The sequence below is a fragment of the Armigeres subalbatus genome, chromosome 2 (assembly GCF_024139115.2).
Source record: "Armigeres subalbatus isolate Guangzhou_Male chromosome 2, GZ_Asu_2, whole genome shotgun sequence".
NCBI classification, from domain to species: domain Eukaryota; kingdom Metazoa; phylum Arthropoda; class Insecta; order Diptera; family Culicidae; genus Armigeres; species Armigeres subalbatus.
The window spans coordinates 323,655,107-323,682,911 of NC_085140.1; the positions used below are offsets into that span (position 1 = coordinate 323,655,107).

At 38.2% G+C, this 27,805-nt stretch overlaps 1 protein-coding gene and 2 long non-coding RNA genes across 4 annotated transcripts; 1 reads left to right on the top strand and 2 right to left on the bottom strand.

The window, feature by feature from the left end:
• Positions 1 to 714: 714 nt before the first annotated feature.
• LOC134212702 (myb-like protein AA) lies at positions 715 to 18,996 on the bottom strand. Its single transcript, XM_062690788.1, has 3 exons — positions 18,656 to 18,996; positions 2,306 to 2,643; positions 715 to 1,650 (listed from the first exon to the last, which is right to left on the bottom strand). The coding sequence occupies exons 1-3, from the start codon at positions 18,737 to 18,739 to the stop codon at positions 1,116 to 1,118; spliced, it is 957 nt and encodes a 318-aa protein (XP_062546772.1). The 5' UTR covers positions 18,740 to 18,996; the 3' UTR covers positions 715 to 1,115.
• On the top strand, positions 10,388 to 27,078 carry LOC134212703 (uncharacterized). 2 transcript variants are annotated; one of them, XR_009979330.1, is made up of 3 exons: positions 10,388 to 10,481; positions 10,720 to 11,250; positions 26,723 to 27,078. It is a non-coding gene; the product is annotated as an uncharacterized LOC134212703 (long non-coding RNA). The 2 variants fall into 2 exon arrangements; XR_009979329.1 differs by lacking the exon at positions 26,723 to 27,078 and adding an exon at positions 11,312 to 11,455.
• Positions 23,346 to 24,630, bottom strand: LOC134216843 (uncharacterized). Its single transcript, XR_009980848.1, has 3 exons — positions 24,280 to 24,630; positions 23,712 to 24,217; positions 23,346 to 23,650 (listed from the first exon to the last, which is right to left on the bottom strand). It is a non-coding gene; the product is annotated as an uncharacterized LOC134216843 (long non-coding RNA).
• Positions 27,079 to 27,805: the final 727 nt, after the last annotated feature.

Below are 27,805 nucleotides of genomic sequence, written 5' to 3' on the forward strand. Positions count from 1 at the left end.
TTAGAAGAGTGATCCCTCTGTAATTGGTGTACTCTAGTCTGTGCCCTTCCTTATAGATTGGGCATATGAGGCCATCCAACCAGCCGGTAGACAATTCTTCATCTTCCCATATATATTTTTTTAAATAATGTGGTGGATCGATTGTTGCAGTTCGACCGGGATCTCGTCCTGTCCAGCAGCTTTATTGTTTTCAGCTCATGTAGACCATTACTTACCTCATCCAGCGTTGGTGGTTCCACAGCTTGACCGTCGCCGACTATGTCCGTCCTGCTACTTAATACGCCTTCGTTTTCTTTGTTCAACAAATCTTCGAAGTGCTCCTTCAACCTAGCTGCCACCATAGTCTTGTCTGTCAGCAAGTTTTCCTCTCGATCATTGCAGATGGCGGACATTGGCGCAGTCTTATGCCACGCGCCTTGGGCAGTCGCGTAAAACCTCCGTATATCGTTTCTATCCATGCTCTCCTGCGCTTCAGCTATCACACTCTCTTCGTGCTGCCTTTTCTGTCTGCGGTGGATCCGTTTCTCTTCTGTACTTGCTACACTGTACCGTTCTCTATTGTAACGCACCGAAATATTCTTTGAGCCCCCAATTCAATGTCATGTCAATTACCGTGGTAATAGCAGACATCAAACTCATCTCACGCTACTCTACAATCTATTGCACACTGTTTCGGGAGTATCTTCTTCAGCTTGAAATAACGACAGTGTCCAGTTGATACTTGCTGTATAGCAACGTTCTCTAAATTTTATTTGTTTGCACCGTTCTTACACAATAATTAAAATATTCTTTTCCTCTACAATAAAGTCTGAAATAAGTGATTATGGTTTCATTAGATAAATTGAAAGCAATTGTACGCACTTTGACATGGTTGCTATATTTTCAAACTTTTTTGTTTCGTTTTCATTGAGTGGTCTATACTGCACTTGGCCACGGTCGATCGGATCGGATGAAATATCTAAGCGGCTTGATTGAAACAACTTTTTTAGGAAGGAAGGGTTCCCGGCCAAGTACATTCAGAAGTAATATATAAAACAGGTTCATGATAATTTAGCAGCGAAATCATAAGTTGACAGAATCCTAATTTTCTTTTTTTAGCCCTTTTAGTTTGCTAGCTACCGCCGCATGGTAAACCCATGCGACCCATCGGGCCCGGAAGGCGTTCTTAAAACGTTGTTATTACTATTATGGTGACCCAAGTGGCCACCGTATGCCGGAATTGGTCCCATCCCGTGGTGGTAGCCGGTGGCAGATGATTGAGGCGGCATTCCGTACGGTGTTAAGTGCTTCTGCTGGAGATGTTGCGATGGATGGTGCTGCTGTTGTTGCGGATGATGTTGAAAGTGGTAACCACCTGGAACGTGGGGACCGACTTGTGGCTGCTGTTGAGGATAGTAGTGATGATTGATCGAAGCTGATGCCTCCGGTGGAAGCTGATTGCGCCCGGGAGGATGAGGTCCATAGAACGATCCCCCAGGGTGCGGTGCAGGTAGTTGTGGCATGTGATAATTTCCGGGAAGTGGTCGAAAGGAATTTTGCGGCCTCTCAAGACGAATATTGCCTGCGTTATTGTTGGTAGTGTTGCTATTGCTGCTGTTGGCGTTGTTTATCCGATATCCGTTGGTATTAGGACTACCTTTCTTCGGTGCTCTGGAGAAAAAGATAATTGAAAATCTTTACCGTACAACTAATAAAATAGATTACATCGGTGTGACGATCATTGCGCTCGTTCGTTCATTCGTTCGGACAGAGGTGGTGAAAATACCAGTACAAGCATTCGTAGATTTTATGTTGAAGAGGGAATAATGCCGAAATCTACAACCGGGTCTTCATTTAGCCTTGCTAGCAAAGGCGTAGGATAGTCAATCCTAACATGGCGTTCGAGTTCGATTCTCGGTCCGGCCTAGGATGTATTTGGGATGAAAAATATTGTATCCATTGTACTTGCCACACAAGATACAGACTCATGCAACGCCGAGCGTAGAAAAGCTTTCAATTAATAACTGAGGAAATGCTATTATACTAAGTTGAAAGGTAGGCCAAGTTCCAGTTGGAATGTAGAGACATTGAAGAAGAAGAAGGAGAAAAAGAAGACATAGCCGAGTATGTTTCCCAGCAGAATGAAAAAAAATAGAACACTTTTGGCGGAGCCGGTAAACACTACCATCTAAATACCTGTTCAGAAGTCTGCTTTTGAGAATTGTTCCGAAAGAAAGTCTAATCTGAAGGGAACGAATGTGTGCTGCCTATGTGTGGACCTCTCTTCATAAACGCAAGAAGTTTGATAGGTTTAACATTTACTTACTGTTCGATTTGCTTTGATTGCTGTTGTTCCTCCTCGTCATGAGCCGATCCCAATATCCTAAGGCGTGCCTCCGCATATTCCTGTTTCCGCTGATCCAAGGACTTAATCTGGGTCTTTGGTTTGCTCTCAGTAGCGGCCTTCTCCGCCTCCTGACCCTGGGGCTGGGGTCGCCGGAGGATCTGCATCTGTGGTCTCTGGAGTATCATTCGTGGGCGGAGTTCCTCCTCCAACATTGCAGGTAAACTATTGTTTGTTAGCCCTCTTCCGCTGGAACTGCCACCACCACTCGGTCCAGGGCTATCATCATCGTTGGACAACTTACTGATGCGAACGGCCAACTGAGGAAATGAAACAAAAGATAATATGCTATTAGTGGTGAGGGAGTGCGCGAAAACGTGTGGAGCCTATTTTCTATGTAGTTGATTTCGAATATGCGGAAGATAAAGATGGGTTGCTGTTTATATAACAAGCAATTTTGCTTGCGTCTTATTGAGCGTGGATCTATTATCCTACATTTCAATGCATGCAAGATCATCCAAAACGTTCTTGAGTTCAGGTCGTCAGATCTACACTCATGTAGAAGCGTAATGTGTGTTTCAAACAAAGCTAAAGTTATTCTGCTCAGTGCAAAGATATCAGATGATTTATGTAGAAAAAATTGAAGTGTAGGTCGTAAGGCCTATGCGGTAGCGGCCTTCAAAAAATTTACGGCATCTACCAAACTTTTCCCAAAAAATTCTTAGATCTCTGTGAAGATATGTTATACCAATCTTGCTGTATTCCAACACACCGAAGGACAGATCTACAACCATACAGAAGCGTATGTCGTGTTTCAAACCAAGCTCAGTTCATCCTGTTGAATTCAAAGATATCAGACGATTTTGCAAAAATACTCTGCATATCCGGATAGCGGCATTCTGCAAGTCGCAAAAGTCGTTCTGAAGTTTAGATTGTAAGGTCTATGCAGTAACGGCATCCAAAATGTCTACGGCTTCAATCAAAATTCCTCTCAACAGACCCTTAGACGCCTGTCAAGATATGTAAGATCTGTTATCCTACAATTCAGCGCATGCAAGACCATCCAAAACGTTCTTGAGTTCAGGTCGTCAGATCTACAATCATGTAGAAGCGTAATGCGTGTTTCAAACCAAGCTCAGGTTTTTCTGCTCAGTTCAAAGATATCAAAGGGTTTATGCGGATCATATGATTTCTGTGGATGATGTTCTGTGCATATTATGGCTTTGCTCATAGTGACGTTCTGGAACATGCAAAACGTGCTGATGTTTAGGTCAAAGGAACTACGCAGTGACTGCCTTCAAAATGTTTTCGGCAAGACTCTCTAAACTGTTGCTTAGGTACTTCATCAGATATGTGGTACCAGCCTTGCTGTATTTGAATACACCGAAAGCTACCCACACCATACGTCAGTTCAGGTCGTCAAATACTTAATACTTCATAGTGATATTCCAGAACTCGCGGGTGTTAATAAACCTGCGACCGTCACTGTATACGGAAAGTTGCAGTGAACAATTCGCCATTCAACTATACCAAGCATCGCATCGATATCCACAGCAGAGCGGTATCAGCATCGGTTGTGTATGAGAGGGAATCTCATATGACAATACATCGCACCAGAACGAACGGTCTACAGCGGGAAGATGCGCAAAAGGAAAACGTAAACACGTTGGACCTGTTACAGTTCCTATACAGGAATATTTACCCAATACTTAATATATCGATAACAGACAATGTACGAATTATACCACCTGACCAAATTAGTCCGAATAAATTTACTCCTTAAAATCATAACTAAAGGAAGAGGTTTATTTTTCTTTCACAAGGTTATGGGCCCAGTGTTGTAATCGAAGGTTATTCGATTTATATAACAAGTGAGCTAAATTATCGAAAGTCATTCAATATTTAGTACGTTGTTAGCCTACAGGAAATAGTCATTTTCCGTATATAAGCTGTTGGGTTACAACTGCTGTTTGTTGGAGAGCCATGACGTCGGGCGGAGAAACTAGCTCCAGCACTTCAAGAAAATCGGGTGGCTTTGAGAGCGGAACTCTTGAGCGAGCCCTGCCGTTTCAAGCTTTATTCTCATCGCAGCGAAACAACACCTTCGACGGAGATGAAGCAAACTTTGCCGTATGGAAGTGGCGCGTAGAGCATCATCTGGCGAGGATGGACCTCACACATACGCTGTTACGTACGCCGCTCGAAGAGGACTATGCTACCGATGTTCCCGGCGAAGACGCAACTGCAGCAGAGGCGCGGAAGGCCAAATAGAAAAAGCGAATTGAAGATGACGTGGAGGCTTTGGTTCAAATAGTGATGATGGTTATAAACGACGTCTCGAACAAACTTATTGCTCTGGGTACGCCAAGGAGGCGATGGATACATTGGTAAAAACGTACCAAAAGCTGGTACTGCCGCTATGGTCAATATGCGGGACCGTCTGTATACCATCAAATACCGGAACCATGGAAAGCTGTCAGCAATATTCGACGAATACGACCTCATCATCCGTGAGTTAGATAGAATGGGATCCAGAATGACAACCTCAGAAAAGATGCACGCGTTGCTGATTGCCATACCGGACAAATATCGCCATGTGAAGGGAGCCTTAATGGTTTTGTCCAATGAAGAGCTGTGTGAAAAATCAATAACCGAGGTGAAACGCATGTTCTTGGATGCCGAAGCTGGGGAAGGAGAACGCAAGGAGCAGAAAAACGTAGCACTGGAAACTAAAAAGAAAATGACGAGATGTTTTGGTTGCAACGAATTTGGGCATTACAAAAACAAATGCCCATTGATGAAAAAGTTTGTGAAGCAAGAGAAGGAACAGAAGCAAAAGAGGAAAGTGCATGCGATGGTGGCTGGAAATCCGAATAAGTCGAAGAAGGTGAAGTTTGTCGTCGACTCTGGTGCAACAGATCATATGGTCAACGATGAATCGCTGTTAGATGATGTTACACCATTGGAACAAGTTATCACCATAACCACGGCAAAATCTGATGAAACTCTTCGGGCTACGAAGAAAGGAAATATGAGATTACGGTCAGTAGTTGGAAAATGTGAAATAAAAGATTTGAAATTGTACAATGTTCTTTTGATTCCTTGTCTGGAAGAGAATTTACTTTCGGTTAGAAAAGCTAGTACAATGGGTAAAAGGGTTACTTTTAACAATAAAGAGGTTATCTTTGAGTCCAATGATGAAGTGATTGCTGTAGGAAACTTCACAGATGGGTTGTTCTACTTGGAACTTATTTGGGAAGAAAAGTTCGTTGAAGATTCAGCAACAAGCGCGTACACAAGCAAGCGTGTAAATCTTAAAATTTGGCATGAAAGGCTTGGGCATTTAAGCTATTCAGGGATAGAGAAGCTTATTAGGAAAAATATGGTTGAGGGAATCAATCTTGATCCTGAAGACTTTCATGATAAAGCCATATGTGATGGGTGTTTGGCTGAAACAGCAAACTCAGAAGTTCAGACAAATGGAATTGCCTAGATCTAAGAGACCTTTAGAAATAGTGCATTCTGATGTATGCGGAAGCATGGAACAAGAGACATATGATGGCTATCGTTACTTCGTAACATTCACTGACGATTTCACTCACTTTGTGGTTGTTTACCTAATGAAACACAAGTCTGAAGTATTTGAAAAATTGAAACTATACGAAGCAATGGCATCGGCATATTTTGGACAAAAAGTGTCAATGTTGCGTTGTGATAACGGCGGAGAATATTCGAGTAATGAATTGCTCAAATTCTGCAACGTAAATGGCATTCAGATTAAATACACAGTGCCATATACACCTCAGCAGAATGGTGTAAGCGAAAGGTTAAATAGAACCTTAATGGAAAAGGTTAGAGCCCTTTTATACGCAAGTGGACTATCGAGAAGGAAATGTGGGGCGAGGCATTACATGTTGCTACTTACCTCACAAATCGTTCCCCCACAAATGCACTTGCAGAAGATAAAACTCCGTATGAAATGTGGTTCAAAAAGCAGCCAAAAATCGATCATTTGAAAATATTTGGATGCAGAACTTTTAAACAAATTCCTAAAGAAAGACGTCGAAAGTTAGATCCTAAAACAAAATCATTAGTTTTTGTAGGATACGCAAATAATGGTTTCAGGTTATGGAACACTGAAACAAGGTCGACTGAAATAGCAAGACATGTTAAGTTTGACGAAAATGTGATGGTTAATCATAATAAAGAATTAGAACAAGAGGAAACAGTTTCATTGTGTCAAGATGTGATAATATCTGAACAATGTACGCAAAGACGTACTAGGAATCAAACTGAAGAAGAATCCGATCCTTCGGAATCAGAAGAAACCGATAGCGAAGATATTACAATCGTTGAAAGAAGTGAAGAGAATAAGGAAATGGTGAAGATTCTATAGAAGAGGAAACCGACTATGAAAGTACGTATGAGGAAATGAATGAAGATGGCGAGGTTGGGGCACAACCACCATTAAGAAGAAGTGCTAGGGAAAGAAACAGACCCGAATGGTTTTCCGAATATGTTGCAAAGTTGACATTAGCATACAATAATGAAATACCACAGAACATTGATGATGAGCTAAAAGAAGCAACATGATTGGAGCGACTGGCAGAATGCAAGTGACAAAGAAATATCATCTTTGCATCAACATATAGCATGGACAGCAGCCCACTGTATCCCCGATGGGTTCAAAAGCAATTCAGTCAAAATGGATTTTCTCGCGGAAAGAAGATGGGCGATATAAAGCGCGATTAGTCGCAAAGGGATGCTCTCAACGCCCGGGATTCGACTTCAGCGAAACTTTTGCTCAGTAGCAAAACTAGAAAGTGTTCGTATCATTTTGGCAATCGCAAACGAACATAAAATGCTAGTTCATCAGATGGATGTGAAAACAGCATTTCTCTATGGGAATTACATGAGGAAATATACATGAAATTACCACCAAATCAAAAGGGCATAAGTCAAATTGTTCATCTCCCACAAAAGCATATACGGTTTGAAGCAAGCCAGCAGATCATGGAACAAAAGATTTTATGACGAAATCGAACAGTTGGGTTTTGTTCCATTGAAAAGCGACTGCTGTATTTTCATTGAAAAATCAAAAGAAATTATTCTCATACTCTATGTAGATGACATACTCTTAATTGCAAAAGATTGTCAGAAATAACTTGGATTAAAGTTGAACTTGGAAGGGTATTCAAAATGAAAGATTTGGAAGAAGTTAAACACTTTCTTGGTATGGAAATCACTCGTGACTTTGACAATCAAACTTTGGAAATATCGCAATCACAATATGTAAAAAACTTCTAATAAGATTTGGAATGTTTGATTGCAATCCAGTGGAGACACCATTGGAATCAAATACGAAATATTCTAAATCTAGCGGTGAATTAACTAAACATCCCTACAGAGCATCAGTAGGCTGGTTACAATATCTTCCACTGACGTCCAGCCCGGACACATGCACTGCAGTTAGCAGATTTAGCCGATATACGAACTGTGCAAAAGACTCGCATTGGTTAGGCTAAAGCGCATATTACGATATTTGAAAGGTAATATGGATACAAAAATAATCTACACTAAACGGAGTGATTACCCACCCCTAGTAGGATACGCTGACGCTGATTTCGCAAATGATACTGATAACAGAAAATCAATATCTGGATTTGCTTTTCTGTTATACGGCAATTTAGTTTCGTGGTCAACGAAACAACAAGCAACAATAAGCCTATCAACGACAGAAGCAGAACTAATTGCATTATGCACAGCGGCAACGGAAGGATTGTGGTTAACAAAACTACTGAAAGAACTAGGTAGTCCATTACCACTTGTCATCATGGAGGACAGCATCCCTTGTATCCACATAGCATCAGAACCGAGGTCACATCAGAGGATGAAACATCTGGATATAAAATATCTTTTCATCAGGGAGTTGATCAAAGATGGGAGAATTCAGGTGAAACACATTCCTAGTGCACAGCAGCCAGCTGATGCATTCACAAAGGGGTTACCTAAAGATTTGCATAGAAAATTATTCAAATTGTTGAATGTGCAAATTGTGGGGAAGTGTTAATAAACCTGCGACCGTCACTGTATACGGAAAGTTGCAGTGAACAATTCGCCATTCAACTATAGAGGTTGCTGACGTTTAATCACCTTTCTCTTTCAGCGCATACGAAGAATATGGTTTGTTTTCATCGGGAATAGAGATGTCGTAAAATCCCGATTAATCGATTAGTTACTAATCGATTACTCTTGATTCTTGTCGATTATTGAATCGATTAATCATTGTATAGTAATCGATTCAAAATTAATCGATTATCACAACGATGAATCGATTAATCGAAATAATCAATTAATTTTCGACATCCTTATGATGTCGTAAAATTCTGATTAATCGATTAGTTACTAATCGATTACTCTTGATTCTTGTCGATTATTGAATCGATTAATCATTGTATAGTAATCGATTCAAAATTAATCGATTATCACAACGATGAATCGATTAATCGAAGTAATCGATTAATTTGCGACATCTCTAATCGGGAAACGTTTCCCGATGAAAACAAATCCTATCCTCCCTATGCGCTTGAAAGAGAAAGATGATTAAACGTCAGCAACCTCTATACCAAGCATCGCATCGATATCCACAGCAGAGCGGTATCAGCATCGGTTGTGTATGAGAGGGAATCTCATATGACAATACATCGCACCAGAACGAACGGTCTACAGCGGGAAGATGCGCAAAAGGAAAACGTAAACACGTTGGACCTGTTACAGTTCCTATGGGAATATTTATACCAAATACTTAATATATCGATAACAGACAATGTACGAATTATACCACCTGACCAAATTAGTCCGAATAAAATTATCCCTTGAAATCATAACCAAAAGAAAGAGGTTTATTTTTCTTTATCAGCGGGAACATTCAGAAGTTGGGGTAGTAAGATCTAAGCAATAATGGCATCCTAAAAGCTTTTAGTATCCATCAAAATCCTTCTCAAAAGATCCTTGAATATCTGCCACATTATGTGAGACCTAGTCCCCAGGTCAAAAGAAGCCGTACTAATCCCCCTTGAGTCCGAAGTCATGAAATTCGGTAGGTGCATCAATGAGAAAGAGCATTCAGAAAGATCCGCGAAGTTCGAAAAAATCACAAAATTATAAAAGCCTCATTTTTTAGTCGAAATCTAAAAACGTTTCCGAAATTTTGCAGATTTTGAGTTGTGGCTGTATTGCACGAAACCGTCGATATATTGACTTATAAGTGATAACACGGTGTTCGCCGTACGTCAGGTATTGCAGAAATGCCGCGAATACAACGTGCCCACACATCATCTATTTATCGACTTCAAAGCCACATATGATACAATCGATCGGGACCAGCTATGGCATCTAAAGCACGAACACGGTTTTCCGGATAAACTGACACGGTTGATCAAAGCGACGATGGATCGGGTGATGTGCGTAGTTCGAGTTTCAAGGGCATTCTCGAGTCCCTTCGAAACGCGCAGAGGGTTACGGCAAGGTGATGGTCTTTCGTGTCTGCTATTCAACATCGCTTTGGAGGAAGTAATGCGAAGGGCAGGGATTGACACGAGTGGTACGATTCACGAAGTCCGTCCAGTTATTTGGTTTCGCCGACTACATTGATATTATGCCACGTAACTTTGGGAGGATGGGGGAAGCCTACATCAGATAGAAAAGGATTGGACTAGTCATCAACACGTCGAAGACGAAGTACATGATATGAAGAGGCTCAAGAGAGGACAACGTGCCACCCACCACGAGTTTGTATTGTTGATGAAGAAATCGAGGTGGTTGAAGAATTCGTGTACTTGGACTCACTGGTGACCTCCGATAACGGTACCAGCAGAGAAATTCGGAGATGCAACGAGCACGAGAGTCTCTGAAGAGATGGAATATGAATAAAAGATTCATTCGAACTTGAGCCGTAATCAAAAGCGGAGACTAACTTACAGCGTTTATTGAATTAATACGAAAGAGTTTCTTATTCCTGAAAAGTGATATCTACCTCGATTATAGTCCACCTTGTTATAACGTGTAACGGTTGTAGAAAGTTAACAGTGGCGACGAGAAAGTGAAACGAACCCACATACAGTTCAAGCTCAAACGGAAAATTCTAGAGTGAGCTACGGTAAGTAGGTTGTAGAGCAGATGTGAGCTAGACAGAGCACTTGTAGGCAGTATTTGCTAGAGTACCTGTTGATATCGGTGACTTCAGAATCGTAGTGACGAAGATCTTGCGCACCCAGAATAATTTCTGGTGATAAAAATTAAATTGCATATTGTAATTGTGAAATTAATCATTATTTCAGGATCTTTTATTCAATCATAGCGTGTATTATAATCTCCATTTTGATTTCCTTTCACAGTCATCATCATTGTTCGATCGACATTTTCTTCTGTCGGTATCTCTTGTGAAGAACCGTGAAGTGCTACAAACAAAGAGAGCAGAGAGTGGTTTACGAAGGAGATTCCGTGAGCTTCTCGAGCTTCTACAGTGAGCATAGTCGCAGGCAAAAAGTGATAGCGAGTGAGAACCCTGCCGAGAGTCATCCGGCGGAGAAATATACAATATACCTACGTCAACCGGAAAAGCTTAGAACATCTGCTGGGAGTGAGATTTATGCTGTCTAGCTGAGCAAGGTGCATGACTACTTGTGACAGCTGGAATAAACAAAATCGACGATCGAACGGAGTGTAGAATCTACATCCAGTGCGAACGGAGAGGCGTATCAACACTATTTATTGGATCAACAGAGCAAGGTCGGCGGTGACAGCAACCGTCGACTGGTGAGAAGTGTGCCGGTAGTGAGACTGAGCAGCGAGTCTGACGAGAGGTTGCATCGTTGTCAAGTGAGAAGTTGCATCCGCAAGAGTTGAGTGAGTGAGCGGTAATTAACGTGAGTAAACATCTTATCCATTTACTTTGGTAGCTTATAGTAAGTGAATTTGTGCATACAGGTCGGTTCGAAATGTCGGTACCAGGTATGGTCGGGACCATTGATCATTATTAGGGATCCTACATTCAGAGATATGCGAAAGCGGCCATCTTGAGCCAATCGAGCATTGGGAGTTGTCAGAATCTGTGCCAAATGAACATTGTTATTGTTGCGGATTGAAAGGTATTGCGATTGTAATGAAAAAGATTTTACGAAAAGTTTTGTTGAATAAACAATTTGTTTTACATTGGCAAGTTGAAGTAGTTTAGTTTATGCATGGTACTTTGTTCATTCGAATTGTACTTTTATTTTAGTGATAATGCACTGTTGGACGTTAGATAACGAAATCTGAAAATGCCTTTATACGCAAAGTCAAGTGCTGGCAGCGTTTGTTTACGAAAGTAACAGCGTTGCTAAATCGTCTGGAAAAGTATTCGCACATCTCTTAATATAGGATCCCTAATCATTATCATATGGGTAAATCTTTTAGTAAGGCCGATACAAATATTTAAAAACAATTATGTCTCTCCCCCCTTCGGATTTTTTTGCCCAAAAATAATATTTTGAGGGGGCAACTACAAAAAATTTGGATGATTTTGAAAATTTTCAAAACATTCTTTAACAAATCCGAGGAGTTTTATTGATTTTTTCCATTTTAATATTTATTATTTATTATCCCCCTCCTTGACCTTCGATGACCTGTAGGACATAATTTAAATTAAATATTTGTAACGGTCTAATTATGTAGAGCGTTTCGAAATCATGTGTAAATTGAATAAAGTTAAGCCGGAAGAGAAGAAACAATGGTTTATTTCTTTAAGCGGTGATGAGGTTTTCGATGGGATTAAGCTATTATTCCCGAAGAAAGATGTTAACGATTTGGATTATGACGAAATGATTAAGAAGCTCAAGTGCCGCTTTGATAAAACGGAGCCAGCTCTTATGCATAGATATAAGTTTTATAACAAATATCAAGGCCATGCCGAAAGTGCCGAGAACTTTGTTCTTACGGTTAAGTTATTAGCAGAGAGTTGTAACTTCAAAGAGTTCAAAGACGAAGCGGTGCGAGATAGGCTTATTATAGGTCTCCGTGACAAGAAATTGCAGCGTAAGATTCTTATGGAAGACGAGATAACGGTTGATGCGGTAGAGAAACTGATTATAACTCATGAAGAAGCAGGAGAAAGGACAAAAGAAATTGTCGAGGGCTGAAAATCTCTATAAATGAAAACAAACAAATAAACAATTCCTTTGGAAATTTGTATAGAAATTCCATTCAAAATTCCTTTAGGGATTCTCTCGGAAATATTTTCAATTTTAACAGGTTACCAATAAAAAATCAGAATAGAAGAGTTGCTTAGAAGTAAAATAGCGCCATTGCTAGCAAATACGCAGATTTGACAGTGGTTACGAAGAAATATATCTACAAAAAAATCAATCATAGCTGTTAAAGTTACACCAAACAATAGACAAAAAACGACAATATTTTCGACCTGAGGAAGGCATGGTTTTTGTATCGAAAAGTCGTTTCACTAAATTAAAGACTGAATAGGCTTGACTACTATTAAAATTTAAGAATTCCTTTGCAATTTCAGGAGAAATTTCTGAAGGAGATTTTAAATGAATTTGTTATCCGATTATTAAAGGAATTTTGAAACCAGTTTCTACGGATTGCCTAAGAGAGTATCCGTAGGAATTCTTGAAGGAATTTTGCAGGAATTCCTGGAGGAATATCCGATGGAATTCCTTAAGAAAAATCTAAAAAAAAATCTGTGAGGAATTTTGTATAGATTACCAAGAGGAAAAACTGCCAAATGAATTTCTAAAGGCATTCCAAAAAAGTTTCCTGAAGGAATTCACTAAAAAAACTGAAGGTATAAAATAATTTCGGGAGGATTGATGAAAACATTTTTAGAGAAAAAAAAATAAAAAATTAAATTAAAATGTTGAACCGGCTCAAAAGACATTACATTTAAAATTTTGATAGATATTCTCTTCCATTATCTCATTCTTAATCATATACCTAGATGGATCTGTACGATGTCATTCTTGTCTTTATGGTCAGAAGGTATGGGGTATGCGTTCGATGAATTACGTGGAATTGCTTTGTTTACCTAAGTTATTGGTTCTTCATGGTTTTTGTTCTGTGTCAATACTATCAAACTCAATGTAAGTAACTTACTGTTAACTAACTGTTATGTCTTGTAAAAAACGAAAACTATTCGTGCATTTAGTCTATTTTTTGTCATTTCTTTGATAAGGTTGTCTTAGACTATTATTATGTTCTAACAAGTAGCTTAATCGTTTCCAAACTAACTGTTATTATCTATAATGTACTAATGATTAGTTATGAGTCAGCTATAGGATTCACTTTTCGGTGGCAAAATAAAGCTTCATCAAGCTTATTTCCTATTAGTAAACATTATCGAGAATGAATCCGTCATAAGATTGCTTATATACCATCATTATAATATATTGTGATTCTTTGAATTAAAACATAACAAAATAAGATGGCGTTACGTTTCTACTTTTGATAAAACTTCTATTCAGTGAATCCAACAGTCCATTTCCTTCGAATATAGATAAACTTGGAACCCATTTTTAATTAACCTATCCAGCTAGTTTTAAGCGTAGCTACGACTCATTATCACAGGGAACGCATAAGAAAAGTATTGCCGAAAAGAAGAGATCTCTCATCATTATCACAGATGAAAAAGGCCTCACCCTGACTGCACTACTATTCAAGGCTCCGAGACACTTTGTCCGTTGGATTACATGCACATGCGCAAAATCAGTGCGTCAATGTCAGATATGTGACGCGGCATTAAACAAAAATAGTCAACATGTGATACCACCACGACAGGATATGTCTTTGGTTGCCATCTCAGTGCTAATGACGTAATCGCATCAAGATCGTATCACATCAAGATCATAAAGTAGAACGTATGACTTATTTCATAATAAAAATAATGAAATAAACTAAAATATTTTCAAATGACAATAATAAATTGAAAAGGTGATAACAAATTTGAAATTTAATCGAAGTAGGGATTTGAAATGCCAGCATACTGAGAAGCTAATGAGAAGAAATTTGAAATTTTATCTCAGCAGGCTGACATGGAATTCTAGATTGTTCGAAAGGTGACATAGAAAATAAATGATGATTATTCATTGTTCGTCTCTTGCGGCGAAAGGACGATGATTGTTTATCGGCGCCCAAAGCCTGTTTTTTACGAAGAAAGTAGACAAGTGGCTTAAAAAACACATTTGAAATCTGCTGACGTTATTTGCCACTACAAGTTATAGTTATAGAAATTGTTTGCCAACCTGTACAATAAAATATTCTTTCAAGCATGTCATTTGAAAAAAAATCACGGTTGTTGAAATTTTGTTCAAATATAAAATAGATATAGAAAATTCTGTTGTAATATGCTTTAAAATCAGTATGGAATGAAAAACAAATGTTGTCCGGCCCTTGATAGTAAGCATGTTGGAGACCACTGCCCTAAGCCCAGGATCACTGGCGGCACCAGCATTTTTGGCGTAATTGATTCATGTATAATTTGGCGTCAGTAGTAAGAACTATTATTGGAGGCGTAAATCAATTAATAAAATGTCAGTATTCAAGTATAACGAAATTTTAGTGCATTTTATCGTCTGCAATTGAAACTATTTTTTTGGAATATTTTTGCAAAAATTTCCAATTCCTGTGTGATAATGGATAGACTGTAATTGCTACATTCTGGGGAGTTTTCTAGCAAGCAATTCTAGAGTCAAACCCGGGTTTCAATACTGACCAGAATTCTTCGGATGTTCTCAAGAATTCCTTGGGAATTAACATCTGACGTTTTCAAAAGTATATTAAATAGTTCTTTGGGGAATACCTCCAGGACTATTCCAAAAACCCTGATTAATCCACCTAGCGGTGATGGTGCCTTTCTCGTGCATTATGAAAATAGTATTTTGGCCATTACTCTTGATCCCATAGTCCGATCTGGCCAATTTTCAATAGGAAATCATGGGAGAGTATTCTGCGTCGAATGCAACTTGTTGCGAGTAAATCGATTAAGAATAAGTGCCTGAAAAATGAGTGACATTTTTTTACTCAATTTTTCTATAAAAAAGTGGTATTTTGGCCATAACTTCCGAGCCCATAGTCCGATATGACCAATTTTCAATAGGAAACAATGGTAGAGTATCCTGCGTCCAATGCAACTTGTTGCGAGTAAATCTGTGAAGGATAAGTGCCTGAAAAATGAGTGACATTTTTTTACTTAATTTTTCTAAAAAAAAGTGATATTTTGGCCATAACTTCCGAGCCCATAGTCCGATATGACCAATTTTCAATAGGAAACAATGGTAGAGTATCCTGCGTCGAATGCAACTTGTTGCGAGTAAATCGGTTGAGGATAAGTGCCTGAAAAATGAGTGACATTTTTTTTGGGTGGGTGCGCAGACACACACACACACACACACACACACACACACACACACACACACACACACACACACACACACACACACACACACACACACACACACACACACACACACACACACACACACACACACACACACACACACACACACACACACATACACACATACATCACCTCAATTCGTCGAGCTGAGTCGATCGGTATATAACACTATGGGTCTCCGGGCCTTCTATAAAAAGTTTGTTTTTGGAGCGATCATATAGCCTTTACCGTATACTTAGTATACTGCCGTTCTACGCATAATTGTCCCATGTACATAGGAAATCCCAGCAAACATGGGACAAATATGCGTATGACGGCAGTATACGAGAAAGGCAAAAATGAAGAATACTGCCAGAATCAAGGAATCATTTTTTCTTGAATGCGCATGCGAAACAAGCGACAAAAGAGAACCCACGACAAAGCTTTGAAAAAAAAGGCCACAAAAGAACACTAAAATTTCTCCAGAAAATCGTTCAGATATTCGTTCCAGATCTCCTCCAGAAATAATAAAAAAAAATCCCCTGGAGCACATTTGAATACTCTTCCAGGGCTTCTTCCGTGAAACCTTCCAAAAGGCTTTTGTAATTTTTTTCTCAAATTCCTTTAGTAAAATAGGATTCCTGAAAGATTTATTGAAGGATTTTCTGAAGGGATTCCTGGAAGAATGCTAAAAGGGAATTCAGAAAGAAAATTCAAAAGGAATCTCCGACAGTCTAAAGTTATTCCGGGATGAATTGCTAAAAAAATCCGGATGAAGCGAAGGAATTCCAATAAGAATTTTCAAAAGAATTCCTGGAAATCAGAAGAAATTCTTGGGGGAAATTTCGTAAAAAACTCCAAGAAATTCTTTCTAGAGTTTCCGAAGGGATTTCTTGAGAAAATATTGGCAGAATTTTTAATACATATTCCAAAGAATTCAGAACGCAATTTCGGAATGACTTTCGAAATTCCAATCTTTGAATTTTTGAAGAAATATTATAAAAAATATCCAAATGAACCCTCCAATTTATTTCCGGAATTCCAATTTTCTTCAATTTGTTTTTGGAAATACCTACCTCGAATCCTTCAGAAATTCCTTCGGAAATTTTTCTAGGGATACCTTCGAGAATTTAATTAAAAAATTCGTTTAGCAATTTCTTCGGCAATTCTTTTGTAAATTTTATTGGAAATTTGTTTGGAATTCCAACGGAAAACCTTTCAGGTGAATTCCTTTGAAAAATGCCTTTGAAATTCCTGTGAAAAATCATTTTCCTCCGAAAATTTATTTGGAAACTCCTCAATACCATCAGATATTTATTTAGAAATTTTCTCGGGAATCACTTCAGATGTTCATTAATAAAATCTATTATGTATCATTTAGAAATTACTTCAAGATTTCCTTGAAAAATTCATCAGGAAATATCTCTAATATTTCCGTTAAAAATCTGTGAATAACTTATAAACGGAAGAAGGTTGCTATTTTTAACTAAATGTTCGTTAGAAAATTGCCCATCTTTCTATGTAGGGGAACGGATCGGCACTTCATTCCATAGCTAATATTTCCATCCCATCAAAAACAAAGCAATAAAAAGGAATTTGGTTTGTTTCTAATTTTTGTGATTTTTTTTACCAGTGAGCACGCGTGTTTAGCAAAAAGAAGCGACCAAATTGGTTCTGTATTTCTTCCCAGAGTTGTCGTAGAACAATTTTTCTTTTGTTATACCCTAAGCTTTCATTTGAAGGTTGAGCCCCCAACATTCCAGACTTTGTCCAATTTTGGGACACCCTAATGAGCATCTATCCTGTGTGGCAAGTACACGGGATACACTATGCCCAGATGGTCGAGAAAGTTTCCAACCCGAAAACATCCTAGACCGACCGAGAATCGAACTCGCCATCTCTGGATAGGTAATCCAACGCCTTTGTTGTGATTTTGAGTTCCAAAGGTGAAGGAGGTGGCACCAGTACACGTAAAAAAAATTAATGTTATTTATTATTAATATTTCTAATACCTTTTTGCCAAAGCAGGCGCTTAATGATATGTATAAGAAAAAACTTATACATCGCATTAGTCACATACATTCCGAAACTTATACTTTTCATTAACTTATGAATGTTATTAGCTTTTTGGTATGGGATCATTCATTAGGTGGCATAATAAAGAGTATAAGTATTTTCGAATGGTTTTTTGCCAAAACATATAAGGTTATTTTTTTACGTGTAGGTGTATTGAAATTTAAAAGCTTGTAAAATTTTATCATTTACCAATTGATTGAATAATTTAGTGTGGTTTCTATTTCCCACTTGTAAACAATGACAATTGAATTAAGAAAATGCAGAAAAATCTTTGAATTAGTTCCTCGTAGTTCCAGTTGTTTTGCTTGATGAAGTATCATCTCCCTTTGGCTACTAAACAGCAACCAACATTTAAAGCCTTCAAGGAAAACTACTAAAACAAAGTTCAATTAGCTATAATAGCACTCAATTACCACTCAGTAACTTCCAGAGCTTAAATGTTACTTTAATTCCCATTCAAACTTCTATGATCTAAGTAAAAGTCCTGTAACTGGTAGGCTGTCGTAACAAATAAATATACTTATATACCTAAGTATTAATGGACAAGAAATTGGTAGGGAAAGTTGTTGTTTATCTCAAGACGTAGGAAGATCCTCTCGAAGCAACAATGAAGAATAATGATGGTACATGCTTGAGATAAGCTGAACACAAAAAAAGCAAATCGTTAGATTTTATCGCTACCTTCGTAACTGGTGAGAACCAGTTCTTCTAAAGATCTAGTTCACAAAATGCATATTCGTTAGCCTAAGTTTACTCTCACAACATCGCACTTTGGGACACCTCCCCGTAGTACATCTCTGAGTCCACATCCAACCCGTCAATCCACTTACCCGATCTTCATCAATTTCCTCCCAGCTGTCGTCGACTAGATCCTGTTGGCCTTTGCTTCCAGACGACATATTTTCCTTCTCCATTTAGGGCTATTCCGGTTCACACCCACAATCTACACTGCTGCCGCTACCGAAGGCGGATCCTGGGGGCAATTTCTAGCACAATGCAACTAAATTTCAGAATGTTGAACAGGCCGAAAAATCGGTGAATAACTGCAGCGCGAAATGATTTCCTAAAATTTTGCACACCGAGAAAAGAGAAAACCAGCGAACAGCAGCAAAAAACACAAGACCACTCTTTTGCTGCCGTCCTCGCCAGTCGTCAACTGCGCGACTTCTGATTAGACGTCAAAGTGACATCTGTCAGTAGGAGGGGTGGGTTGATTAACGGTACCGCTATAAACTACACGTACAAAAATAACCTTATATGTTATGGCAAAAAACCATTCGAAAATACTTATACTCTTCATTATGTCACCTAATGAATGAACCCATATCAAAAAGCTAATAACATTCATAAGTTAATGAAACGTATAAGTTTCCGAATGTATGTGACTAATGCGATGTATAAGTTTTTTCTTATACATATCATTGTAAGCGCCTGCTTTGGCAAAAAAGTATTAGAAATATTAATAATAAACAACATTAATTTTTTTTACGTGTATATAGACACTATATCAAGACAAAATTTTCAAAACGACTTATCTGCTTTTGTAAACAAAGATTCAAACGACGATTTGACGAATCTGATAGCTCTCCCACGCAAACCAACACCACCAATAGGTAGGTGTAGGTTTCCGCTACCTGTTGATGGTGTTAAGGTGCCATCAGACGTTGCAAGCAAATCACTCGCAACGAGCATTTTGCTCGCAGAAAGTGACAACTGTCAAAAATTTGCCTGTCTGACTACAGTGAAAGTGATTGCATGCAAACAAATGATAACTCGTAAGCAAACGCTCGCTTGCAATGTGTGACTGCTAAGCGTTAAAAATTTTCAACTCGCAGAAATGAAATTGCGCTTGCTAGTGCAGCACTACACAGAGCGAAAAAAAGTTGTGATTTTAACATTTATCTAATCTTGGTTTGACAATTAGGAAAATTTAGTATTCTTGAGTGCTAAAACGTTTAATTCAAAAGTAAAATATTTGATATGACAGTTTTTTCCTCAGTGTAAAACTGTTATTTTTACAGTGAAAGCACTCAAAATAACATTTTAAAAATAATCAAATTTAATTTTATATTTCGTATTTTTGGCAACACGGACAACAAAAAATAATAAAACTGGCTGCCCGAGACAATCTGTCGAAACTGAAAATAGAAAAAGGAGGGAGATTTATTCCAAAGGGTTGTGTCAAAAGAGGTGCTAATGGCCAAGTAAGTTATTATTTGCTGTGTGTATTTCTATTGAATTTTAATGAAGATTTATGTTTTTCAGACGACAGCATGAAAATGATTTTCTGCTAATCGTATCCCTCCAAAAACACAGGAATCCCGTGCCATTCGCGACATGTATCTGGTTCGGTGTCTGGAGAAAGACCACCGGAGGATCTGCCTCGATGTGGTTTTGAAATTCATCACGTCGGAGTGATCTGTGTGGACAGAACTTTAAATGCCGATCCAGCCGATCGTTACATACAAGCTCCAACCCAAGTCCAACCTCGTTTAGGGTGAGAATCTGCCCGCTCACACGGTTATGGAAGGAAGCAAAATTCGTCTGCATCATAATTCCGAAGGTAATGAAATACTAATAAACAACAACAGTGAGCTTTAGTACTATTTTTCCTTACAGAATCAATATCGCAGAGCTTCACAGCAATGGTGCCTTACGGTGATTTAGGATCATGAATTTCCAAGCGAATGCACACCATTATTTATCGTTGCAATAACTGGAAAATGAGCATGCCAATATACTTGCGCAAGGACATCAACAAGATGATGGTTCAGACAAAGCCGAATAAAATCAATAATATTAGATAATAAAATCTCGAATAAAATGAACAAAATAATTCTAAATGTATAGAATTTCATTTTGACATTTGTATTCCGTGTATAGTCGAAAATCGAAAATTTGTTTTCAATAAAATGAAATACCTGCAGTTATCAGACGTCGCAACTCATTTCTGATTAGTGCGCATGATAGTACATCCATGCGTGCATGATGCGCACTACTAATGAAATATTTCAAATTGTCGCGACTCGCGTCGCAGCGCGAGTGCTCAATCGCGCGGTCCGGTTTGGTGCCGGCCCGACAATATATATATCTAAATTGAAAATGCACACATGAAATTGAGAATGAACACAGCTTGTTATTTTGAAAGTATCGCCAGTTGATTCTAATGTAAAATGCACATGTCGATTTGAGAGGAAAATGTTATTTTAAAAAGTTCGCTCTTGTGAAAGCTCTTGCCTAGGTGACATTTTTTCAATTGTAGTTTTAACAATTCTATACTTTCTACTGAAAACCACTAACTAATTTTCTTAATTTTACCAACGTTCTTTTACTTTTACCAACGATTTTTTTTTGTGTGTAGCAAATTTTTCGCTCGCAAAAGTGAAAACGTTTTCAGGTGGCAGTGTTGCACTGCAAAAATAGGAATGAAATTAGATTTTGTGGCCGAAAAACAAGTTTTTCGTTTTTGTTTATATTTGCATGAGAGTAAATTTGTCATTTGCTTAAAGAAAAAAAATGCTACGTGTGACTGCAATGAATCGACTGCTTTGAGCGTGCTTACAGCGGCACACTAAGAGTTAACTTTCTGAAATCAGTATGGCGAAAGGCATCTAATGTTCGATTTCTCAAAATTAAGCACTTTAATCGAAAAAATATTTGGTAGGCATGGTAGCGGACACCTTCCTACATAATCGGTACCAAATAGTTTTTCATGAAAAGTTTCTTATTTTGGGAAAACCCGCGTTAGATGACTTTCGCCATACAAATTTCTGGCGGTTAACTCTTGCTGGCTATTTTGCGCATATACTATAGCGCCTGGATGTGACAGCGGCGGGTAGAAAATCAGCCACTGCCAATAATTCATTGCGAGTGCTCTCAGAAATCATTCGCTCGCATGAGTGATTTGCTTGCAACGTCTGACGGAGCCTTTAGTTTGCGTGGGAGTGCTATCAGATTCGACAAATCGACGTTTGAATCTTTGTTTACAAAAGCAGATAAGTCGTTTTGAAAATTTTGTCTTGATATACACTGAGCCAATTTTTGCGATAGATGCTATATTGCGTTTCTCACCGAAGAATAGACTACCGTGCAAATTTGTCGAAGTACCAAAACAAATGCTCACACGTCCAATGAATTATTGGCAGTGGCTGATTTTCTACTCGCCGCTACCACATCCAGGCGCTATAGTATATGCGTAAAATAGCCAGCAGGAGTTATCCGCCAGAAATTTGTATGGCGAAAGACATCTAATGCGGGTTTTCTCAAAATTAGGAACTTTTCATGAAAAACTATTTGGTACCGGTTATGTAGAAAGGTGTCCGCTACTACGCCTACCAAATATTTTTTCGATGAAGGTCCTTAATTTTGAGAAATCGAACCTTAGATGCCTTTCGCCATACTTATTTCAGAAAGTTAACTCCTAGTGTGCCGCTGTAAGCACGCTCAAAGCAGGCGATTCATTGTATTGTCGGGCCGCCACCAAACCGGACCGTGCGATTGAGCACTCGCGCTGCGACGCGAGTCGCGACAATTTGAAATATTTCATTAGTAGCGCGCATCATGCACGCATGGATGTACTATCATGCGCACTAATCAGAAATGAGTTGCGACGTCTGATAACTGCAGATATTTCATTTTATTGAAACCAAATTTTCGATTTTCTACTATACACGGAATATAGAAATTAGCGAAAGCACAATCCAAAACATCATTCTTGCACCTTTTCTCACACCCCAAAAAGCTCTTCCTTGCAGTGGAGACGTCATCCATATATGGAGGAACTGGTGGGAACATATTTTGGTGGGAACATATTTTGGTGGGACAATATTTTTTGCATGGGAGTCGAACCATTGACGAATACCAGTATTCGTCAATGGTCGAACACGGTGCAAAATTTGCAATATATCACGCAGCATAATTTTGTATGATTAAACCTAAAAAGAATATTGTTGATTTCAACAATAGCTCTATTATTGCATCAAAAATATATGATTGTGGAAACTACAATATTTTATTGTTAAAGCAACGCTTCACAGTTTACGTTATAATAAGTATACTGTTATCAAATATTTTTCGGTCGGTTCAACCATAACTACTCGATATCATCACTAAATGTCAATATACAACATGCTGTTCCTAAAAAGTTTTATATTTCCTACATTATATGTCAACATTTTATCATACTGTCGAGCGAAAATTTTGCACGCGAAAACGGCCGATTTTTTATGGTGACATAACTTAACAACCCATTCAACATACTGTTATTTGTCAAATAACCGTACCACAAACTGTTGAAACTTTACATGAGATTGTTCATTTACAGTTGTCAACAGTAAAGGATACTGTGGCCGAACGCACGGGAAAATATCCATTTACAGTTTGTAATTATGCGGGATATAACATCTATCACAGACTGAAAAAGTTTGATACAAGTTATATGCAAAGCATATAATCAAACATTTTGAACACCACGTTTATGTTATGTGCTTTTTATATAACTTTTATGCATGATTTTAGTACTAGAAGATTATTGGTTAATAATATGGAAAATAACATTGAACATTAGAGCAATTATATGCAAACCTAATAGGTTTCATAGAAAATCCATACGCAATTGATTTGAATACTTTATAGTTATTGTGGTGTGTAATATGATTATCCATAATAAATAAGACAAATTAATAAAAGTTTAAAATATATTTTTTTATTTTTGTATTTTTCTTTTAATTTAACGTTGCATTTTGGAATATGTAGAAGGTATGTTTATAGCAGGTTCCGGATGGAAATCATCTTGCGGCGGCTCAAAAACATGGACGATTCATTTTCTGCAAAAAAAAAAATTTTTAGGGGAACAATTTATTTTAATAAATATATGATAATGCTTACCGTTTTTGGTTATTTACGTTGGTTGCTGAGATGGAACGATTATTACTGAGTTCCCGGTAGTTGTTTCAGTCTGCCTTTTCTTGTTGAAGTTATCCTCCAATTGGCCATACCCAACAAACAATTTGAGTTGAACAAGCTAGTTTTTTAGCTGAAGAAGCTAATTTTTAACGAAATAAGCCCTTATTTAGCTTCCAATGTTTGTTGGGTAGCTTTTTCAGGAGTTGCGATTCTTGCGTGTTGCTGCTGTCAACCACCTTGGCTGCCCTGGATGTTGTTCCGGTTGCGCATCGGCATGTTTCCGCGTTGTAAGTTACCACAATCGCCTCCGCTGCGGTTGCCGTCAAGATTGTTTTGCTACTACTGGCCAGATCCCTGCTGTTGCTGGATCGACTGCAACCCATATCCGCTATTGGGTTCTTACGAAACAGCAAATTGCTCGGCGTCGTTAGGCGAGATCTACTGGTTCTCGCGCCACCTTCTACTCCATCAGCATCACGGCAAATTTCCTAAATTGTTCATTTGATGACTTGGTGGTTTATGTTTTTAATTGAATAAAAAATATACTTACTTTTTATAGTATCAAAATACGAGTACATCTACCAAATGCAAGAAAAACCATAGTTTGTGGTGGATTTTCCAGCTGAACTTTCTGTATAAAATTTTTGACAATATGACAACATTTTCTTGTATCGAAGATGCACGCATATAGCATTGAAATGACAGGGTTTATCGAAGCTATGTGCAAACAATATATCTATCATTAGAAAATAACACATAACAGCAATATGAACTGATCATTGTTTTTCTTAAATAGTCTACACATAACGTGTATAGGGGTTCCTATACTGCGAATGTGGTAAGCAAATAGTACATCTGAAATGACTTATCTGATGAAATTTCCTCATAGATTTATTTGAGTGTAAGATTTAGAAGGGTAGTCAAAACTAGGGATCCTATATTAAGAGATGTGCGAATGCTTTTCCAGACGATTTAGCAACCCTGTCCTTCGTAAACAAACGCTGCCAGCACTTGCTGCACTGAAAAATGTTTAGGCTTGCACATGACTTTACATTCGAAGACATTTTTTTGATTATTTTGTCTATGCTCTAGCAGTGCATTTTCGTTAACATTAAAGAGCAACACAAATGAACACGATATAAGGCATCAACTAGACTACTTTTACTTACGAAAGCAAAACTAATTGTTTATTCGATAAAACTTTTCATAAAATCTATTTCACCAAAATCGCAATACCTTTCGATCTGCAACAATAATGATGTTCATTTGGCTCAAATTTTGACAGTTCTCAATGCTCGATTGGCTCAAGATGGCCGCTTTCGCATATCTCTGAATGTAGGATTCCTAGTCAAAACTATAGATAGTAGAATCTATAGATGAGCGAAAGCATGGCTGAGTCGATTTTTTTGCCCGTGCACACGCGCATATGACGTCACAGCCCTTAACGTTTCCATTGAAATCGTGACGTCATGCTCGTTTGGAGCCACGTTTGACAGTTCGTTTGGAGACAGAGGATTTATCTTCGCTCGTCTATATATTCCACTATCTATAGTCAAAACCATTCTGATGGAAGCAAGTTTAGTTTGAAACCGCAATACTTGTTGGCGCTCGAGTCTCGAGTTGAGTCGAATCGAGTCAAGTACGAGGCACTGAAGATGGCCTTACTGTAGAGGTCGAAATACGTATCTGTCAAAGGTACAACCAAGTGGTGGAATTAAATGAATTTGTACGAACTCGTCTTATGACAAGTAACTTTGTAGAATACGGCAATATTCTGAAAATTCCAGATTTTGAGATATTTAACCTATCAGGTTATTTCTTAGAGCAAGATTACCGGTGGTGAGTTTAAGCCGTTTGGCAGCGCAGTATCATTACTTGACACTTTACAGGTGAACAAATTTGGTAGTGCGATAAGATAAGATCGATCTTATACACTAGTGCCACTAAGCGATTATGTTTAAAACTAAACTTGCCTTCATCATGACGGTTTTGACCACCCAAACAACTTTGTGGAATACGGAAATATTCTAAAAAATCGCTAATAATGATGCTCTTATACACTAGTGCCACTAAGCGATTATGTTTAAAACTAAACTTGCCTTCATCATGACGGTTTTGACCACCCAAACAACTTTGTGGAATACGGAAATATTCTAAAAAAATCAGTTTTCGAAATACTTAACCTATCAGGTTATTCCTTATACACTAGCGCCACCAAGCGGTTATATTTTAATATAAACCTGCTTTGGTTATGATGGTTTTGACCACCCGAACAACTTTGTAGAAGGCGGCAATATTCTAAAAATTCCAGATTTTCAGATACCTGACCTATCAGGTTATTTCAAGACAACATTTTCAAAACGACTTCTGCTTTTGCAAACAAAGATTCAAACGACGATTTGACGAATCTGTTTGCTCTCCCACGCAAACCAGCACCACCAATAGGTAGATGAAGGTTTCCGCTACCTGTTGATGGTGTTGGTTTGCGTGGGAGAGCTATCCGATTCGTCAAATCGTCGTTTGAATCTTTGTTTACAAAAGCAGATAAGTCGTTTTGAAAATTTTGTCTTGATTTCCAATACACTAGCGCCGCCAAGCGGTTGTATTTCAAATTAAACTTGTTTTCGTCATAATGGTTTTGACCACCCGAACAACTTTGTATACAATGGAAAACTTCCCGAAGAACTAGGGATCCTATATTAATGTTGTAGTAATGTTAATGAATATAGGATCCCTACACTGTAAACCCAGCAATACCCATTAAAGAGTTTAAAAAACTCACTTTTTGATGGTATATGAAGCTGTCAAAATAATGGGTACTTCAAAATTTTGAATAAAGCGTATTTTTACCCCATTTCTTAGGAAATTGTTTTTACCCATTAATGGGTGAAAATGAACTTTAACGTCTTGATGGTGAATAAACTGAAGCTGAACTATTTTCGTTTTATTTAGATTTGCAGGAATAAATTAAAGAATACTTTTGATTATTTCAGCTCAGCGAACTGTCCTTCTATGCATTTGTCGAAATGCGAAGGCCAGAGAATACCGACGAGAACTTGGACGAGAACGTACTTCTTGGTGTTTCAGGGCGGAACGCCGCGTCAGGAGCTGTTGGTGAAACACTATCCCGTGTTTGCTGCATGATAATCACGGAGGAAAACTAGAGGGATCTAAAAACCCGCGAATCCCTGGATCCGCTGATGGAAAGCGCAGCGATTAATTTGTTTAGATTTAACGCCGGGAATACGACTTGGGATGATGGGTTAACTGATGAAATAACACTACTTAGGCTAACAAGAAATGTATCTTACTCAATGTATATCGTAATATTTATCTTGCAGTAAATAAAATGGTTGCGAATAATTCTACTGCGTTTAATAAATTTAAAAATTAATAACATTACGGTAGATGCTTTTTGAAAATAAGAAAGAGTGAATTTCACCCATTTTCTGGTTAAAATTTTCTTTGATAGTGGGTAAAAATCACTCGCTAAATTGACGTATAAGCGCTTTACTCATTAATGAGTAAACGCTCTTTACTCTTTTAATGAGTTGAACTATTTAACTTCATAATGGGTACATTTTTACCCATTAAAGAGTACTTTGGTGGCACAGTGTATACGAAGAACCCACTTTATTTTCATCGAGAAAAGCTTCTTACCAGAGTCTATTATATAGAGTTGCGCAAAGAGGATCTTCTTACACTTATTCTGAACGATCTTCTTGTTATTCTGTTTGCAACTTTCATTTTTGTTCAACCCTTAAAGTGACTTCACGGGAGTGTTCACTGCTAAAGCTTTTTAATTCGATAACCAAGTCACCCACAGAGTGCAAACACGTGAGTTTCTTGTTGCTACTTTATTGGGGGGTGTATTGAAGTGTTTTGAAGCTCAGAAAAATATATTAAGCTCGTTTAGTGGAATGTATTAAACCGTCTAAGACGAATTAAGTACTGTCCATTTAATTCCACCAGTTAATTTTCGTTATCTTTGCAGATACGTATTTCGACCACAACTGTGTGGTCGTCTTCAGTGTCTTGTACTTGACTCGACTTGAGTCGAGTCAAGCACAAGACAC